Source organism: Abramis brama (genome assembly GCF_963993115.1).
Source record: "Abramis brama genome assembly, chromosome: 14".
Taxonomy (NCBI): Eukaryota; Metazoa; Chordata; class Actinopteri; order Cypriniformes; family Leuciscidae; genus Abramis; species Abramis brama.
The window spans coordinates 8,583,225-8,603,189 of record NC_139976.1 but is presented as its reverse complement, the minus strand read 5'-3'; the positions used below and the strand labels follow the sequence as shown (position 1 = coordinate 8,603,189).

The following is a 19,965-nucleotide window of genomic DNA, read 5'->3' as shown; positions in this document are numbered from 1 at the left end:
ATGCGCAAGTCGACTTACGCCAAAAGAGTAACACTTGACGATGTATTATGTAGGATGTAGGAGTAGCGTAAGCTTTGATGCCTCTCACGGTTCAAACAAACGGCTGGGCAACCGCGTTCGTCATTACGTTGTGTGTCAAGTTCAAGGGTTACTCTTTTGGCGTCAATCGATGCGTATGGCCGTCTGCCCGGAAGCTAGTTATAGTTAAGTTTTAAATATGGATCTTTTTCTTAAACAAACGCATGGCTTCGCTTCAGAAGGCCTTTATTAACCCTTCGGAGCCGTTTGGGACACTTTTATGATGGATATGATTCACTTCTATGGACTTGGTGCCCATTCACTCCCTTGGAAGAGCCAGGACATTTTGTTTTTATATATCTCTGATTGTATTCATCTGAAAGAAGAATGTCATGTACACCTAGGATGGCTTCAGGGTGAGTGAATCATGGGCTAATTTTAAACTATCCCTTTAAACTGTGTTCTTCATCTTAAACTCTTATTAAGCAGTGTCTGCTTTTTTGCAAGGCTCCTGCTTGATAACGAGTTTAGACCTCTTGTGAAATAACTAGGTCAATATTCTTGTTTACAGCGTATATAACGGTCACATGGAGCAATAGATTGAATTATCAGTTGTCTTTTTAAAACAAAGCAGTTTTGTTTTGTTGTGATGAACTGGATAGACAATGCAGTGGATCCAGTCTAACATGATTTTGTTCTGTTTTTGTAGGTTTAAATGGCATGAACAGCAGTATTTGGGAACATTTTCCGACAGGCCAAAGCTCGCCAGGTACCCCCCCTGCCCTGCTCTCCACGGGGAGCATGTATGCCGAGGCGTCACGTCTCAAACAGGAAGTGGAGGATGCACACAGAGTGCTGAAACACTGGGACCACAGCTGGAGACAGATGGCTCAGGTCAGACTCCATCTGTGTGTGGCCTGGTAAACCCTACATTTTGGGGACAAAATGTTGTCACAAAGATGGCAGTATCCGAAATCCTTGTCCTTGTGGGGAAATTCTTTGGTCCCCATGAGGAAAACAGCTTATAAGTGATGTTTTTTGACGTTTTTTGTGCAGGTTTATGGGTAGGGTTATTGTAAGGGGATATAATATGTACAGTATAAAAACCATTATGTCTATGGAAAGTCCCCATAAAACATGAAAACACAACATTTGTGTGTGTGTCTTAAAGGAATGGGAGACTGTATTTTACGGACCATATTTCACACTTTTATAGAGTTTTATTTTTTCCCCTTGACCTCATTTTCCACCCTTTTTCTGACTCTAAAAAATAATCAGGATGATGTTGGTACTGTAGCTTTAAGACTTCCACATGCAAGTGATGATTTACTATCCTGTTTGCATGTAAACAACATTTTCAGTCTGTTGTTCTTCATGATATGCCACGTTTCAGAATACAAATACATGCTGGGCTGTAATATGTAAAGGCACTCATGACTGTACGGTTTCTGAACAAGCTTTTCTGTTAACTGCCACAGTCATTGGCCGTCTTGAAAGCAGACGCGGAGGAAGCTCGTCAAGTGGTGGGGCAGCTGGGTAGGGAGGCGGAGCGAGCGCGGCAGGCTGAAGTGGAGGCGCAGCAGCAAGCAGCTCTCCTGGAGGAGGCGCTAGAGAGCCTACGGCACGCAGAAAACCCACATCTACAGTTTCACCAGCTACAGTTACTGCACAGACTTCCACTCAGCTCCATCTGCAGCCTGCAGGCACAGATCTGCTCCTGCTTACGCACCGTAGAACAGGTCATTCACACACCTGACACCTGTCACGCAGAAACTAACAGTGAGAAATACATTTTTACAGCATTTATTAACCATTGTTAATATTAGTTCATAAAAAATCTTAATGTTCATGTTAGTTCACAGTGCAGTTAACTATTGTTAACGCACAACTTTTGATCTTAAAAATGTTGAAATTAACATTAACTTTAATAAATGCTGTAGAAGTATTGTTCATTGTTAGTTAACAAATTAAACCTTATTGTAAAGTGTTTAACCAAGTGTTGTATTATATTATTTAATTTATTTGCTAGGTTTTTGTAGTCAGTTTTAATTTTAGGGTTATTTTATTTGCTATTTTCTTATTTCTGAACAACAAATATTACGATCAAGTTAACCTGCAATTGTGCTTTACATTTTAAATACAATATTTTTGTGATAATAAAAGAGGGGACATGTTTCATTGCCATAAAAATAATGTGAAAATGTAATTTCATCTTTTTTTTCCTGTTATGATTCTGGTAATATGTGACCTGGAGATTTCTTCAAGGTTCACCTAATAATCTGACAAGTAGAGCTCAATTATATTAATCATAAGGCATGTTGGACTGTATTTGAATCTGTCTTCTCTCTGTGCCTCGTTCCTTCTTTCAGGCTGTGTTCAGGAAGCAGAGATTGTATTGTCTATCTTGCGATGAGATGGGATCAGTGACGTTACCATGCCAACATGGCCTTCACTGCGAACGATGTGCATCCTCGACAGAATGCCCGCTGTGTACCGAACACCAGTAGAGCATGAACATCCCACAGTCATAAACTCTGACATAATTCTAATGCTATAATCCAGACACTAAACATAAACCCCGACCCCTCACAGGATCTCATTTGGATATTGCCGAAGTTCTCGGTTTAAAGCTGGGGCTAAATGTATCCTACAAAGCCCAAATCTAAAAGAAATGAAACCACCTCAGCCTTATCTTGGCTAAAAGCTGAGACTTTATTGCGAAATATGATCTTGTTAGATGCATAGCGACCATATCAAGAAGACATGCCATGCCATATCCTTTACACTAGCATGCAATCAGTCCTAAACCTCAGTGGGACCATTTTCTTCCTCAAAAAGAAAAAAAAAATGACATACATGATCAGTTTGTGATATTTTCATGTTTATTGTGGGGACAAAACATCACATATATATTAATATGCCTGTCTCATTGTAATCATAATTTCCCATGTATTTTAAATGAGAACATAACCTGTATTAGTATTCAGACCTTGTCTAGGTTTTGTGAAGCACTAATAATTGAGTTAGTGCTTACATGAAACGCATTAAGAGAGATTAAGGAACCATTTAAGTGATTATCATACCAAATTCTGATATTCCCTATATGCTTTATGTAGAAGCATAACACATACAACACGTATATAGTAAGACAATCCTTTTATTTTATTTTTTAACATCTTTAAGTCGAAATGTGGAATGTCCTTCCAAAACATTCTGAAATGTTTAATGTTTACAGAAGACATGCAGTTTGTGTATCTTCAGTGCAGCTTAAACGACTTTTACCAGACGGGAAGATTTCGTAATTAATACGGATTAGCATAGTAGGTAGCTATATAGGAAATTTACAATTTTGTAGGATTTTTTAAAGGAGAAATTCCAGGGGACTGCTACACAGCAAAATGAAAAAAAAGAAAAAGAAAAAAAAAAGGTTTTGCAGCTTTTCATTCTCAGGTTTTTTTTTTTTTTTTTTTTTTTTTTGTCATGGTAAACTGGAGGGCAAAAAGCAAGGCGGCGAACACTTTTTATGTAATTCCTAGAATGTGCATATTTTATTTAATGCATTGATTGAATTAATAAGTTTACTAAACCAACAGCACGTTCCCAACTGCAGCTTTCTGTTCATGTAAAGGCGTTTTATGTGAACACCTGGAGAATATAAATCATGTGCACTGATTACCAAACATAAGAGCAGTCATAAGCTACGGCTGTCAAAAGAGGGCTTGACTTTCGATCTATTTGGATGATTTTAGTTGAATTCAGTTTGAAGGCACAGTTATATGGGATGCTCAACAGACGACTTCCTTTGAAACAGAACTTCACTGTGAATTCAGAAATCACATGCTCAAGTTTTGTCCATATACAGTGTCTCAGTCTGATTTTGTAAAAGACAATAAATGTATATTTTTGGATGAAAATGTTTATTTTTTTTAATAATATCATAATTACACATTACATTAATTAAAAAAAGTTGGGCATTAAATAATGTTTTTTATATAACAATAGACAGAAAAGTGAAAAATAATAATAATTTGGTCTTGATTCATGTTCACGTCCTCTCAGGCTTCCTGAGACTTCTTTTCTCTCTGCCTGCGTAACTTAACGAAGGCCTGAGCTTCTTTATCACCCTTCCTGGCTTCAAGTAACCTCAAAGTATTTTCACCTGCAAAAACAGAGATGGCACAAGAGCATATTGAATTGCTACATGATACATATAACATGCTTAAAGGGGGAAAAAAGTACATTTTGTGTACTATATCATTCCAATCTCATTTTATTTTAAATGGGGTGCATGTAGGTGACGTACTGTTGGGTTTGGGGTGCATCAAAGGTAGGCGTATCTGTGCGGGCTCTGGATTGTGGGGTCCGCCTCCGACTCCTGGCACTGCCTTAAGAGACAGAAACGCCTCTCCTTCGAAGTCATCGCTCCTCAAAGTGTCATGGTCCAGCACTGTCACCAGCAGACATGCTCCTGGAGACTGGCACTTCTCTAATGTAACGGCACTGTTACCCCCAGAGGACAGAAACCACATTACAACCATAAAACGGCAATAGCAATCATATTTGGATCCTCTAAAGCAGTGGTTCTCAACTCTGGCCCTTGAGGTCCACTTTCCTGCAGAATTTAGCTTCAACCCTGATCTAACTCACATGCCTGTAACTTTATAGTAATGCTGAAGGCCTTGACTAGCTTGTTCAGGGTTGGAGAAAAGCTCTGCAGGAAAGTGGACCTCGACTGCCAGAGTCAAGAACCCCTGCTCTAAAGACACCCACATCTCTATTCAATTTAGCAGTTTGTATTTGTTCTTTCTCTTTGTCACCCTCTACTAATGTTGTTAGGATGTGCAACAAACTAAGCTAAATGATGTAGATTGGGCTAATGAGTGAACACAGGTGATACAGGTTACTGAAAGGCTTTTATAAAGAGCCTAAGGGGCCATTTTCAATTAAAAAAGGTAAACTTTTTATGCATTTTGGCCGTTCATTTATACAACTACGATGTTTTGGGGGCCAGAAAACAGGGTTCAAACTGCAAATGTTTGAAAATGATACCGTTATTGTCTCCGTCTAAACTACAAAAATGTGAATTTGTGAAAACGTTGACGTCATGCGTATCCGTATGATGTGTTCAGTCTAGGCGTGTAGTTTATCTTTACAAAGTAACATCGCTAACTACTGGCCTGGCATACGTAGTACAGCGGGTTTTTTTTCCGTTTTCATGAATCCGTGTGAACGGGGATCATCGCAAAGGTAAAAAAATTCAGTTTTTAGTACATTCTTGTTTTGTAAACACCCTAAATTTGGGGCTTTTACTAAAAGAGAGCTTGAAAGTGTGTGTGTGGCATAGTTAGCATCTATGCATAATGCGTGTGCTCCAATAAAATTTAGATGATCATTCATCACAAATTAACCTCTCAATGAGTAACATTGGCTGTCTATTATTATAGACTGCAAAACATAATTTTTTTCAAATTAATTTTAATCCTCTACATCTGTTTATCTTAATACCCAGCCAATGAGAAAAGAGGGAGTTTTGTATGACTTCAGATTCTAAAAGTGAACTGAATCCGTAAGGGTGTTTGTTGCCATGAGAGTGAGTGCTTCGTTTAACATACAATTCAAAGGACTCTTCAAACAATGGGTTGAGATCACAGTTCTTGATTTTGGTGGATCGTGACTCTACTTCAGAGAACACGTGTCTTGGTTCTAGAGACAGCTGAACAAAAGGGTCACTGGAACCTGTAATGAACAAAACAATCCAGTTTTAAAGGATCAACAGGGATCAGAGGCACAAAATTCGTTCTGAGAAAAGCTGCAGCATCATTTATGTGCCAATGCCACTTCTGAAATGTATCTAATGCAATGACATTCAGATATTTTTAAAGGGATAGTTCACCCAAAAATGAAAATTCTGTCATCATTTATTCACCCTCAAGTTGTTTCAAACCTGTATGAATTTATTTCTTCTGAACACAAACGATATTTTTAAGAATGTGGGTAACCAAACCATAGTATCTATGGTAGTCAATGGGGCCCATCAGCTGTTAGGTTACAGACATTCTTCAAAATATCTTCCTTTGTGTTCCACAGAAGACCTACTGGCTCATGATTCATCAGATTTCCACATTCTTTTAGATTAGCAAGCATAATATAAAAGGAGAGCGTTTGTCTTCTCACCATTTGAGTCGAGAGGAATTAGATTGACAGCGTTGAGAACCTCTACATGCAGTTTCTCCTCCGAGCGTTTGTACGAGGTGATGAGAGTGACGGCTCCGTACTTCTCTCCATTAAACACTTTCTGTAAGAATGTAAACAAATCCATGTCAGGAACACTTTGCTGGATCTTATGGGTAATTTCATACTCTGACCTCACCTGTTCCCACACATTCCTCTCGAAGAACTTCTCTATCAGCTGATTAGAGCTTAAAGAGTTTTGCGTCAGGTTTACCCGCAACGCCTGAGGAAAAATAATCATGGATACACAATCGTGGTAAGATTTTTTTCTTTTTTTGAAAGAAGTCTCTTATGCTCACCATGGCTGCATTTATTTGATCAAAAATAGTAAAATCAGTCATATTGTGAAATATTATAAGAAGTAAATTTAAAATAAGTGTTTTCTATTTGAATATATTTAAAAATGTAATTAATTCCTGTTATGGCAAATCTGAATATTCAGCATCATTACTCCAGTCTTCAATGTCTCATGATCCTTCAGAAATCGTTCTAAAATACTGATTTGGAGCTTTTTTATTACCAATGTTAAAAATAATATTTTAATGAAAAATTGTCATTCTTTGATGAATAGAAAGTTCGAACAAACAGCATTTATTTGAAATAGAAATCTTTTGTAAAATCATAAATGTCTTTACTGTTACTTTTGATCAAAGTAATGCATTTTTGCTGAACGAAAGTATTAAAACCACTTTTGAGCAGAAGTATACATATTTGAAAGGGAACAAACATAACAATAAAAACAATAAAACACTGACCTTATATTCCTCGGTATGTAGTGTTTCATTAGGTAGTCCATTCCCTTCAGCATAAAAACACTGTTCTAAACACTGACAAAACAAACACATAAAACTAGATTTTTGCATTTCTGAAGAAAATAGGAGAAGTGATTTGTCTATGCAAAACTTTCCACCGTGCTAAGAGGTTACTAAGGCGTTCTGAGTTTTTTTAATGTATTAATATGTGGTTCTGGGTAGAAAATTGTAATTCTGACAGTTTAGAAACAAACCAAACGCTTTGAAGTAGCAAAACGAGTCACATGCCAGAGTGTAATATTTAGGGTTAGACTGAAAGGCTGAACTAACCTGCAGTGTGTACAGTAATCTCTGAAAGTAAACCAGGTGACTGTCCTCTAGCTGAGACATCTGATGCAGAATCTTAACTGAGTTCATCCACAATGGCGTAAGAAGACTGAAAGAGACAATTAAAACATATCAAGAAGGCTAAAATATACAGATATAGTCACGCTGAAGAAAAAAAAATAAAGTTAAGATACCTGTTAAAATTCTCCTGAACCAAATTCTCATTCATATACTGCAACTCTTTTTCCAGATATTTCATTAAAGGAACCACAGCCTGAAAATAGAGATTTAAATACTCAGTATTGCAGTGGATTAGAAAAAAAGTCATTTTAAACCTCTAGCTGATAAAACTCAAAAATAATTGCCTTACTTCCTCTGTATCTCTGGAGGGAAGCCTTTGACGCGAAGCCATGTTGCGAACATGTGTCTCAATGTCTGTCTTTAACTAAAAAGAGTGACAACAAACATGATAAAATGTGTTCTGGTTGTTTTGTGAAATCATCACTGAGCACTCTCTTATTCTTATAGAAAAACTGGCATGTTAATCTTGGTCTGAGGAAAGTGGCTTATTCCCATCTAACAGGGAATGTTCTAGCTAACGCTGTGGCAAGGTGCACTCAAAGTTATGAACAAACATTCTTCCAGTAATATTGATAATACATGTGTTCAAAGTTATCTGGTCTTTAATAATGTTCTCAAAAAGACCATACATCATTCATGGAACGTTTGTAACACTACTTGTTGCTCTGTTCAACAATAGCCATGTTATGAAAAATGTCTGCAAGGTATGAGAACCTTTCAGATCAGGCTGATTTTTATGCTTTAGAGCAGGTTATTCCCATCATACTTTGACAACAGTACTATAGACAGTGTTGGGGAAATTTACTTTTAAAAGTAATTCGGTACGATATTGCATTACTCCCTAAAAGTAACTAATTGTATTACTAAGTTAATTTTTTATGGAAAGTAATGGGCTATGTTACTTTTGAATTACTTTTTTCTCACTTGGGCTGGCCTTGCTTGTTCTTTTCTTTTTTTAACAACAAAAAAGTTCTATTTTTGGTTCTATTTTTACACCAAAAGTTCTATAAAAAGCCTCAGGCTGAAGGAAATGTAAATTCACGCCTGTACAGCGGAGGGCGCAGCTCAAACAAACCTTTTAGCTGTGCTTTCATTCTGGAAGAGGACGCAGGAGAAGAAAGTTCAACACTTACTTTAGCAAAAAAAAGTTCTTTTAGCTTATTAGTATGGTTGAATTGGATCCTCAAAGGTAAGCAGCAAAGACATTGGTCTATAAAGTGAGATTAAATACATAAAGTATATTTGTGCTATTCAACATTTAATTATTGGAGGTTTGTGTAATATTCAGAGTTTGCATTTCACTGTTTTTATTCATTTTGAGGAATACTGAATCTGTTTTTGTGCAAATGAGATGAGTAACTGCCTGCTGACATTTAGTCTAGAACTACAATAACCATCATGTTTACACACAACACCTCTGCCCTTACTCACAATTTCTCTCAACATGGGGAGAGGAGAGCTGTCAGTCAATAAATGGGAAAACAAAGTCACTTGTGTTACTTATTTGAAAATGTTACTCATATATTTAGTTGTAAATTCAAAATTATGCATGACTTTACTCGTTACTTAAAAAAGTAATCTGATTACGTAACTCGCGTTACTTGTAATGCGTTACACCCAACACTGAGTATAGATGCCAGTTTGGAGACACTGATTGTACTCTCAATAGTAAAATTTATATAAAACTATGTAATGACAAATGAAATAATCTCTCAACTGATGCCATTGATAATGTAATCACAGTTCTGATACCTTCTTCCCGAGCGTGTCGACTGCAGAACGGATCTCTCGGTTCAGGAGGGACTGTGTGTGTTGCAGCTGTGATGGGAGTGTATTCTGGAACTGAGTTTCTCCAATCACGTTTTGCGTGCGTTCCCGGAGCCCTGCCCAGTTTAGCCGCTGCGGCAGACATGTTAGCACGGTGTGCAGATGCTCTAGATCGTTCACGACCACGCACAGCTAAACCATGAGGAGATACAATTATAACCAAATGCAGATAATCATAAAAATCAAGCTAAAACACCATGCAAAGTTAAAAAACATAATCACATGAGAGACTCTATCAGAAAAACAAGATGTTAATACAAATTATTATATAAACCAGACAGAATATGCTACATATCAGCTAACAACTAGATATAGAATGAATAAGTAATTTTCCATGCACATCTGAAAGAAATCTAAAAGAATGACATCTATATCACTATTCATATATGTTTTCTAAACATAATCATGTGCTTTTTATTTTATTTTATATTATTTTAAAGTAAAAGTGAAGGTAATCCAGATATCAAAATATTTTTGCATGCAAATTACTAATAAAAAAAGGGTATATTCAAAGAAGTAAATATCAACCATCACAAAAATTCCGTACTGGATTAGCAAGAGAAACAAAGAAGTCTTTGTTTCGAATCGGGGTGACAATATGTCTGTGAAACATAGGGCTCTGAATAGGGCTCATGGTTTATAACCACTATCCATAGACAGAAACATTTAGATTAGGATTTTGAGCAGCAAGTACAGTGAATATGAGTGACAGCATCATTATTATCATCAACATCTCACCATTTTTATAGCACTGTCTCGATCCGAATTCACAGAGAGCTCCTTCACTCGAGCCTTCAGCATCTGACAGTAAGTTGATGAAATCTTACACACATCCTGTAACACACAATGCACACGAATTAAGAAAGAGCTATTTGGTCACACTGTAAAATGCACATCCACTGTATCCCACAGTTCAATGAAATGCCTGTGCATGCATGTGTGTACCTCTGTGAGTTTGACCATAAGCATGAAGGCCTCCTCCGGGTCAGGCCAGCTCAACTGTTCCCAGAGCTGGGCAACAGGATGCAAACATGCTGCAATGTCCACTGCAGAAGAGCTGTGCTTGATGGGAACTGCTCCAGTCTGCAGTGGCTGCAACTACAAGAGAGACACAGAGAGACACGATGTGAGTGTGTACCTTCAGCTTCATGTCAACATGTTCAACTTATCACGGCATTTACATTTTTTGCTTAATGTGAATTAATAAGAACGATAAAACAGTTTTTACCTGATCCACTTGCACAGCCTTTTCCACCCTCGCCATTGTGGTGCTAAAGGCTTTGTTTAACCAATATGGAAGAGCATCTCTGAAATCCTCATGGAAACTTGTGAGCTGCAGTAACTTCCCTCTATAAGAGAAATCAATACTTCATGTTTGTGATAAAGACAGAAAATACCCCAGCCATTTTTAGGACTTTAGCTAACGTTGTGGTAAGGTTCTCTCAAGGTTATGAACAAAATGCATTACGATTAAATATTAACATTGGCAAACATCTGACCTTTTTTGTAAGAAGGCTTTGTCTTTGTGGATGGCTTGCAACGTGAGATAGACAGGAAACAAGCTGTTTGCCAGCGGCTGATCCATTTGATTCTCCAACTGAGAGAGTGTATCTCGCAACTCATCAGCCAGCTGTTCACACACACACAACCGTTAAGGGACAACCAATAATCTACTGACCATACAAAAAGTCTAATCAGAGAAGAAATGCAGAGTAGTTATTTCTTGATTCTCACCAGAGAGTCCAGTTTTTGGTAAACCACAGTGAAAACATCCAACTGCACAGCACTGGAAACAGAGAGTATTTTATTACATAAAGACTACTTGTCAGTGATGTGATGGACAAGAATGGCTATCAAATTAACTGACCATTGTTTAAGTGGCACAAAAATTGCCAAAAAACAAGTTTAAGAATGGTGAAGATTAGGCTTAATATAGTATACATAATGCAAATATATCCAACGAGCAGCAGATATATTCAGCACCGACATCCTGAAGAAATTCAATGTTTGGGAGTTAATGAGCTGACTAAATTACAACAGAAAACGACCTTATAAATTATAGTATATATACAGTTCATTATTCTCACCTGACAAACACTTTATTCCAGACATCTTTACTGAGTCGAACGTCTTCTTGCACTTCTCCAATCAACCGAGAGAGGGCGCTGACCTTCTCTAACAGATCCTGTCAAAGAGCAATTATCATGAACCTAAACTCACACAAAATTATTGGAATAATAGCCTATATTTTTCTATATACATCTAGAATGAATGTCAATAATCTGCATGGTTTCTCACCTTGGTCATGGGCTGATGTAAACCTTTTTTGATGTTAAACCACTCTATGGTGCCATTCTGGGAGAAAAGGAACATGCTTTTAGGTGACTAATTTTTTTTAAAAGGTTTTAAATAAATAACCATTATTTAAAAATATAGCGATTAAAATATTTAGTTGAAATGTGTTTAATTTTTAATATTTGAATTGAGTCATACATATAAAGTCCCAAAACTGGCCTGTTTGTTCTCATGTACACAGAAAAACATTTTGGACAGGTGTGCAAAAAGTATTTTATTGTGGTGTAACATGTAAGATCTATATATTGAATATATAAAATAAACTCACAACAACAGCATCTGTGACCTCAACGTGCAAGTCAAATTGAGCAGGATTGAGCTTCTGAAATGCTCGGGTCTTACAAATCTGGACAAGAACTCTATATAAACACAAAACATAAATATACTTTATGGGAGTTCTGCATACAAACAATATAGACAGAAACAAATTATCCATGGTTAACTTATGTTATGTGTGTGTTACCTGAGCAGTGTATGTAGCCGTGGTGTTGTTTTAGGGGTTGGAGCATAGATGTCCCTGTATTTGGACACTAAGCAGAGCCCATACTGCAGAAACCCATGCAGAGAGTCACCTAACTCCTGTTTCTGTTAGCAAACAAACAAAACACTAAACTTGGTAAAGGTTATCTTGATTATCCAAATTATCTGGCAAAAAAAAAGGCAAAATACACTGGAAAAACTAAAAATGGTAACCTAAAAATGGTAAATTAACTGGTTTTATTCAAGACAAAAATATTTGAACTAACCTAACACTGAACTAACCTACAGTATGCATTAATTTATACCAACAAAACCAATTTTTATGGGTCAAATCAGGTACAAATACCTCTTAAAGGTAACAATTGCAGGTTACCACATGTACAGCTACAAGTTTTATTTTACTATGCAAGAGGAAGACAAAAGCCCACAATATAACCAGTTATTATTATTTGTTTGTTCTCTCGTTTTCCTGATTTCTTGCCTGTCCAAAAAATATGTCCACTCAGTTTGGCATGTTTCATTGCAATATCACAGATAAAACAATTAACAAAATATGAAATAATTTTTAATAATATTTTAATAAAGGGTTAAGATGTAAATTTTCCTAGGCGGACATTAAACACACACACATATATATATATATATATATATATATATATATATATATATATATATATATATATATATATATATAATAATATATATCATGTTATATATACAGCATATACCTGTCTGGAGTTGGTAAGGTTTTTAAAGTCTTATTTGATCAAAAATTTAAAAAAAATATTCAAATTTAAAAAAATAAAACCCATTCAAATTTAAAATGACTGTTTTCTATTTTAATATAATTTCAAATTAAATTTATTCCTGTGATGCAAAGCTGAATTTTCAGCATCATAACTCCAGTATTCAGAGTCACATGCTCTTTCAGAAATCATTCAAATATGCTGATTTGCTGCTCAAGAAACATTTTTATTATCAACACTGAAAACAGTTAAAACAATATTTTTGTGGAAACCTTTTCGGGATTCTTTGATGAATAGAAAGTTCAAAAGGACAGTATTTGAAATAGAAATCCTTTTTAGCATTATAAATGTGTTTGTCGTCACTTTTGATCAATTTAATGCATTTTTGCTAAATAAAAGTATTTTCTTAAAAAAATAAAAAATAAACGGTAGTCTATGTATTTATGTATATACAGTATTTTATATATACACACAAAAAGAGCAGAAATGCACAAAAATGTTTGCCATGAAACATTTTTGCATTTCTTGCGACAGCACAGACAGCTCGACTTTACCACAACATGACGCTTGGATTTGATATCATTTGAAAACACTGATGATTTATGTGATAAACTGTGAACACATCATGTGACACTGTTGCAACATTCCTGCTTGTGATGCAGCGTAAAAAAGTACTTTCTAATTCTGTACATCAACACTCACTCTGAAATCTGTATGTGTCAACTTTCATATCACATAGGCTAAAAAACTGCACAAGAATCACCAACCTGCTGGTAGGGGAGTTCCTGTTGGCACCAGTGATACTCTATACTGGTTAGCTGCTGGAAAAGCACGGTTGAGTCCACCTCCAGGTTTTGGTAAAGTTTGCTGTATGCTACCCACTTCCTGTTTAACCCCACAAACAACCCACACAAATGCAAAATAGATTTAAAACTGTCAGCACGTACTCCATTCATTACATTTAAACTGCTCACTAACACCGTTGAGTTCAGATATGTTAAGCGTGATATATGACATGTTCTTACGCCAAGTCTTGGAGGAAAGGTGAAATGTCATTCTGGTTAGCATAGTACTCGAGCAGGGCCGTCCCCTCCCCACACAACTCTCCCTTCCACGGGTTACTGTCCTGAGGGGTGAGAGCAGAGTAGGAATGAAGGAGAGAGAGAGAGAGATGCAGAAAATATTGTGAAAAGAATAGCTTAGTTTCAACTTTACAGTATATAAGCAGTATTAGTGCACCATGAAGTGTTGTTGAAGCTTACACAAACAGTGGCCGTTTTAGAAAGATATTTCATCATTTTTTAGAGAAGCTTTCATAAATTCTCTGTTAAAGATTACAGTACCTGTTGTTTAGCGATATGAGCTTGAACAAATTGTTGCAGGATGCCACAGTAGTTCACATAAGGACTCCGTCCAGCACTCAGGTTCTCATCTCTCTGCCAATCATAATTCAACCATCAGATTCAACAATCAATATATGAAGTGTACTGAAAGTCTAATAGACAGGTTGCAATGTTCATCTCTGGTTTAGCTTTATTTCTGGTCTATTTCAAAGGAGTCAAGAAAGAACAGTCTAGAAATAGTCTTTCTTACACTTTTATCCAATTGTCTCTTACAGCTTTGCCACTTTGTTTGTCATTCACTTTGGATAACATACCACACATCACTGTTATTTCAGTATTTATATACTATTATAGTTTTTTTCATATTTTAAATTAATATTTGTATTTATTTTTATATTTTCAGCATTCATTTTAATTTTAGTTTATACTTTGTTATATGCTTTTGTCATTTTTGTTATTTTTTTCTAAATATTACTTTTTAGATTTAATTTATTTTTATTTCAGTTTTAGTTCTTATTTATTTCCAGTTAGTCATTTTAGTGCTTCAACTCAAATTTATTTCAGTTATTTGCCAAGGCAACAGTTCTACATCATCTCTTATTTATATTATATTTTAGTTTTATTTCGATTAACAATGTTTTTTAACAGTTTTGGTTTTATTTTAGTCAATGATAATAACCGTGCCATAAATAATCATGCATGAATATTTAGGTTCAGTTCTCAAACATTACAAGATGAATTGAAAATAATGCCTCATGCTGTGGTCATTCACACAGTTGCACTTCACTTTAAAAAAACAACAACATACATTCAAATGACTCTTCTTAAAAAAGTACTTGCAACACAGTGGAAGATCCTTACTGGACAACATTATGACCAGCTGATTCACACAGGAGAAAAAGCCTTCACCTCTTTATGAATGAATTTAAGCTGAAGATGACACTGTCCTCTGTCTGGGTATGTCTCTGTTCTGGGCTCCAGGTTATACCATGTGTCCTCTGTGCAATGCAGGTCCTGCCCACAACACACATACATACAGTAAAGCACATGCCATGCAACAGAAATATGAGAGATTGAGATTTCCGTGTACTTTATATTATAATATTATAAGATTTATTTAAATATTGCATAAACAATATTTGTAAACAATGTAGGACAGGGCTTGATACAGGTCTGATATGTTGAAAATCAGAATAATGCAGTCATAAACCAGTGTGATGCAGAATACCTTCAGTTTTAGAACAATATACCCCAAAAAATCATCCTGGCCTTTCTCTTTTTTTGCATCTTTTAGCATCCTGTGAAGAGACAGATGAACACTCAGCGTTAAATTAAATGCCAGCACCATTTGGAAAATTGTTATGTGAAATATTTTAATTTTAAAATATTTATTTAAATGTGTAAAAGCTTTTAAAAGCTAATTCTAAAGCCTTAAATGTTTCAAACCTTTTAAGTCCATGGATGTTTGTGCGAAACTCATCAAATTTTTGCACCAGTGACACCTCCTCATCTTTGTCCCTTTAAAACAAACATTTCTGAGGTATTTAGAATTAAAATACTAAAAACATATCCAGTACAATCCAATCAGTATTTAAAAAAATCTCTTCACTCACCACATCTCAATGTGGAAATTGGCATTTGAGATGTCTTCAAACTCTCTGTAAAAGAAGAGCAAGCGTTAAGACAAAACGATCCATCAACAGCCGGTCAAATACGTTTTGCGTACTCACAGTTTGAAGGTCTCATTCCAGATGGGGTTGAGAGTCTGTTTCTTTATGGTTGTCTCCAACACCTGCCCCTTCGCTGAATCCCGCACTACTGCTTTCTGAGGTTTATTGGATGATCCAGCTCCATGAGAATCCTTGTCTTCATGTAGGATCGACAGCAGGCAGTACGGATCACTGAATCCTGTTATCAAAAAAGCAGAGAAGGTCAGACACATGTAAGAGGTTGTCTGGATATTAGTTATTTTAAAAATGTGCAGATCAAATCATACCACTAATGTCCTTCCCCAGAATTCCCTTAGCTTGTTTGACTGTAACCACGAGGCAGTACATCGGGACCTAGTCGTGGAGTAATTTACATAATAAACAACAACAAACAACAAGCTAAAAAAAACATCACTGGTATGCGGTAAGAGGTAAGTTTGCAGATGCTTTTCCCTTCACATGAGAACACATAATACTTTCCTGGGGTCTTGATCAGTAATGACCAGCTGACTGTACATTATGCCTTATAGATTACACATACAGTATGTGACACAGGAGATTATATAATCATTTTATGTCAAATTTTGGACATTATTCTTACCAACGAGCTCTGGACTTTTTCACTCAAGGTTTTATGCTCTGCCTCTGTCATGGAGAATGCCTGTCAGAGAATGAATATTTAAGGCACAATTATTAAAAAATACTAAATGCAATACTTTAACAACTACACGACTATAAAAAATAAATAAATCCAGAAGTGTGTGTTGTATTACCTCTCTGATATAGTCTTGAAACTGCTTGGCACTGTATCGCTCTTTTGTGTGTGGTCTTCCTAAACTATGATTGATTGTGTACAGAAGTTCCTTATACAGCGGTTTGAGCTACAGGGACAATAATAGAACTTATTTCACAATGCTCACAGGAAATTACTTGAAGTTATCTGACTCTGATGAATCATTACCTCCTTCTCTTTATGTCTCTTTTCGCTCTCCTCTGGGTTCTCTGAGTCTTTGAAATCCTTGGAGATATAGCAAATATAATAATTGGTTTAAATAATAAAATAACTGATTACATGTAATCTTGATTACGTAATCAGATTCCAAAAATTAAGTACTTGTAATATATATTATATTATATTATATTATATTATATTTTAAAATACTTGTAATCAGATTACAGTTACTTTTTTATTGATTACATGATTACATGTTATTTTCACAATGGCAGTAAATTATTCATAATTCATTGATTCTCCATACTGTAGTACAAGCAGATAAACAAATAAAATGTTTTTAAAAATCGTTTTTTTAGCAAGTGTTCATTTTAATTTTACATTTTTATGATTTAATTACTTAATGGCTTTTCATTAAACTCATGTTCCATCTCAAACCCCAGCTTGGGAAACCCTGATGTAATGTAATATTAAATACACTTCATGTTATTGATAATGATAACAAAGAATGAAATATATATTTTTTATATATATATATATTTTTTTTTTTTATCAATATGGTACAAGATTATACTATTCAAATCAATGTGATAAACGAGTTAGGTCAAAAGTCATCTAAAAGTAATCTAAAAGTAGTCTGATTATGTCACCATAAAGGTGTAATGTAATGGATTACATTACTAACTACAAGTTTTGTCTTGTAATTTGGAATAAGTAACAGACTGCAATTTGTAAGTAATCTACCCAGCACTGCTCCTACTTTTGAAAATATGTGGCATCAATACAGGTTTAAAATCCCTTTAAAAAAAATGGTTTATGATTAAAGAAGCAATAATTCCTTACCTTTCTGTTTAGTTTTCTGGTCATGCCAATTCTCCGCGCAGGGGAGGACTGAAAGGGGAACAAGAGTTTCAATTAAATTCAATGAGAAAGAAAGAAAGAAAGAAAGAAAGAAAGAAAGAAAGAAAGAAAGAAAGAAAGAAAGAAAGAAAGAAACTCACCTGTCTCGGTCGGATCCGAGTGGACCCAGCACTTTCATTGTGGGACTACAGATAGAAACATATAAAACAAAGAAAGTTATTGATAATAAATGTACAAAATGTTAAAAATAATATAGAAACAACATCCAAATACAGTCCTTCTGTGTACTTCTTACAGTACTACGCCACAGTGGTTAGCACTGTCGCCTCTTAGCAAGAAGGTCGAGTCCCGGCTGAGCCAGGAGGCCTTTCTGTGTGAAGTTTGCATGTCCACAATCCAAAAACATGCAGTATAGGTGAATCGGAGATGTTAAATCATCCGTAGGTGTAAATGTGTGTGTGAACACCAAGCCCGCATGTAACGGGAAGGATTGGGGAAAGACCTGGTGTCCGACCCGGAAAAAAAATCATCACCAAGAAAACTCATGACCCTTAGAATCACCAAGAGTCAAATACGACTGATATGGGAATGAATGAATTCAAACACTTTATTCATAGACTCTGTGATCATGACATAGTTATTACATCATATGTTTGTCTGTTACTAATTATTCCAAGATATAAAATTACATCTATAAGTTCACATAAACCCTTATGCGATAAATTATCAAGTGCCAGGCTCTACACGGAAAATTCCTATGCAAATATGTGATATTGGCATGTCGTCTCTGCTGTGCTCTGTACTTCCTTATTATTAGCAATAAGGAAACCTCATGACAGATGACAGTGACCCGCAATCATGGGTTTTTCTGTGACAGAACACATTTCTAGTGTGTAGCGAGTAAAGACGCCTTAAAAAAAAAAAAAAAAAAAAATACAGGAACAAATGTGTGGCCCTGGAAAAGGAACCAGTGGTTGTGGCCGTTAACTGTGATATTGAGAATATATATATATATATATATTGTTTTATATATATATATATATATATATATATATATATATATATATATATATATATTATATTATATTATATTATATATATATATATATATATATATATATATATATATATATATATATATATATATACCAGCAACATGTCCCCAATACCAGCAATCCCCATAAGGAAAACAGCTTATAAATCAATAAATCATACATTTCTGTGATGGGCTTAGGGTTATAGGATAAAATATACAGTTTGTACAGTATAAAAATCATTATGTCTATGGAATGTCCCCATAAAACATGGAAACCCAACATGTGTGTGTGTGTGTGTTTTAACATCAAAAGTTTAGGTTAAAATATACCATTTTTAATCACCTTTTGGCATTTTTGCAGTTAATAATTGCTCAAAATAGTCCTGTAGTGTGATCAATTATTTTGCAGAAGTACAAATATTATCACTCAATTAAACGAGGTCAGCAAAACTGTACGATACTTATAAAAGTATTATTAAAAAGGTTACATTTGTTTTAAAATAAAGCACTGTGGGACACTGCTGTCACTGTTTGGCATGTCAACTAATAATTTCATACTTAAGATGTGAGAATGCAACATATCAAGCTTTACACTCAAAATAATTTATGAAGACCGTTTTGACACACCCCACCCATCCCCCATAAAATAAAAATTAAAATAAATAAAAGATTTTTAAATAGCCATGCATTTTACTAACCTCTTTAGGAGGAAGAAGTAGATTTTCCCCCTGTGTGGATGCCCCATCTTGGACTGGTACCATATTTTACGGCTGTTTTTGACCTACACTCCTTTACATGAGATACACCTCACCCGATTATTCAGATCTCTGAAACACAAGCAATGTAATAAGGTGAAGAATGCCGAGAGCTTTTCTTAAGTGCTCTATCAAAGAGTCAGACGCTTAAATGGACACAAGTGTTGAGTCTTCAGAAACGTCTCATGTTTAGGAGCGCAGCGTTTCATTTAGGGTGCGGAAGTTGCCGTTTCCTGTTAAAGGTCGGACCTGCAACTGAACTGTTTCTTCATACAGCAGAAACTGCTACCACGTCGTCTCCTCTTGTTGTTCTGTCACTCCATCTTCCTTCCTCTCTCACCATGCACATCTCTATGCCACTCACTCTTCATCTTTACATATTTAGTCTCTATTTAAACCACCACAGTGCAGTTAAAACAGGATGCTCTGCTCTCATATTTTCCATGGTTTGACATTCTGTAGTGTGTCACCCGTCTGTAGCTGCAGCACACT

The 19,965-nt window shown here is 35.5% G+C and overlaps 2 protein-coding genes across 2 annotated transcripts in view; one reads left to right on the top strand and one right to left on the bottom strand.

Moving 5' to 3' along the window:
* unk (unk zinc finger) overlaps positions 1 to 3,932 on the top strand; it is a 13,307-nt gene extending 9,375 nt beyond the window's left edge. Inside the window, exons 13-15 of the mRNA XM_084134871.1 lie at positions 728 to 912; positions 1,497 to 1,757; positions 2,388 to 3,932. Coding sequence (XP_083990997.1) covers positions 728 to 912; positions 1,497 to 1,757; positions 2,388 to 2,525 — 584 coding nt within the window. The 3' untranslated portion in view covers positions 2,526 to 3,932. The remainder of the gene's footprint in view (positions 1 to 727; positions 913 to 1,496; positions 1,758 to 2,387) is intronic.
* On the bottom strand, positions 3,919 to 19,965 carry unc13d (unc-13 homolog D (C. elegans)). Its single transcript, XM_084134870.1, has 34 exons — positions 19,417 to 19,965; positions 17,823 to 17,867; positions 17,665 to 17,712; positions 16,831 to 16,887; positions 16,643 to 16,750; positions 16,471 to 16,530; positions 16,157 to 16,223; positions 15,891 to 16,068; positions 15,774 to 15,818; positions 15,607 to 15,678; positions 15,389 to 15,458; positions 15,070 to 15,174; positions 14,161 to 14,253; positions 13,843 to 13,943; positions 13,585 to 13,702; positions 12,055 to 12,176; positions 11,860 to 11,950; positions 11,535 to 11,591; positions 11,324 to 11,421; positions 10,971 to 11,022; positions 10,736 to 10,866; positions 10,465 to 10,585; positions 10,182 to 10,334; positions 9,975 to 10,070; positions 9,162 to 9,368; positions 7,699 to 7,773; positions 7,523 to 7,602; positions 7,332 to 7,437; positions 7,005 to 7,076; positions 6,389 to 6,472; positions 6,193 to 6,313; positions 5,631 to 5,754; positions 4,322 to 4,518; positions 3,919 to 4,177 (listed from the first exon to the last, which is right to left on the bottom strand). Exons 1-34 carry the CDS (start codon positions 19,477 to 19,479, stop codon positions 4,074 to 4,076), a joined length of 3,321 nt encoding a protein of 1,106 aa, XP_083990996.1. The 5' UTR covers positions 19,480 to 19,965; the 3' UTR covers positions 3,919 to 4,073.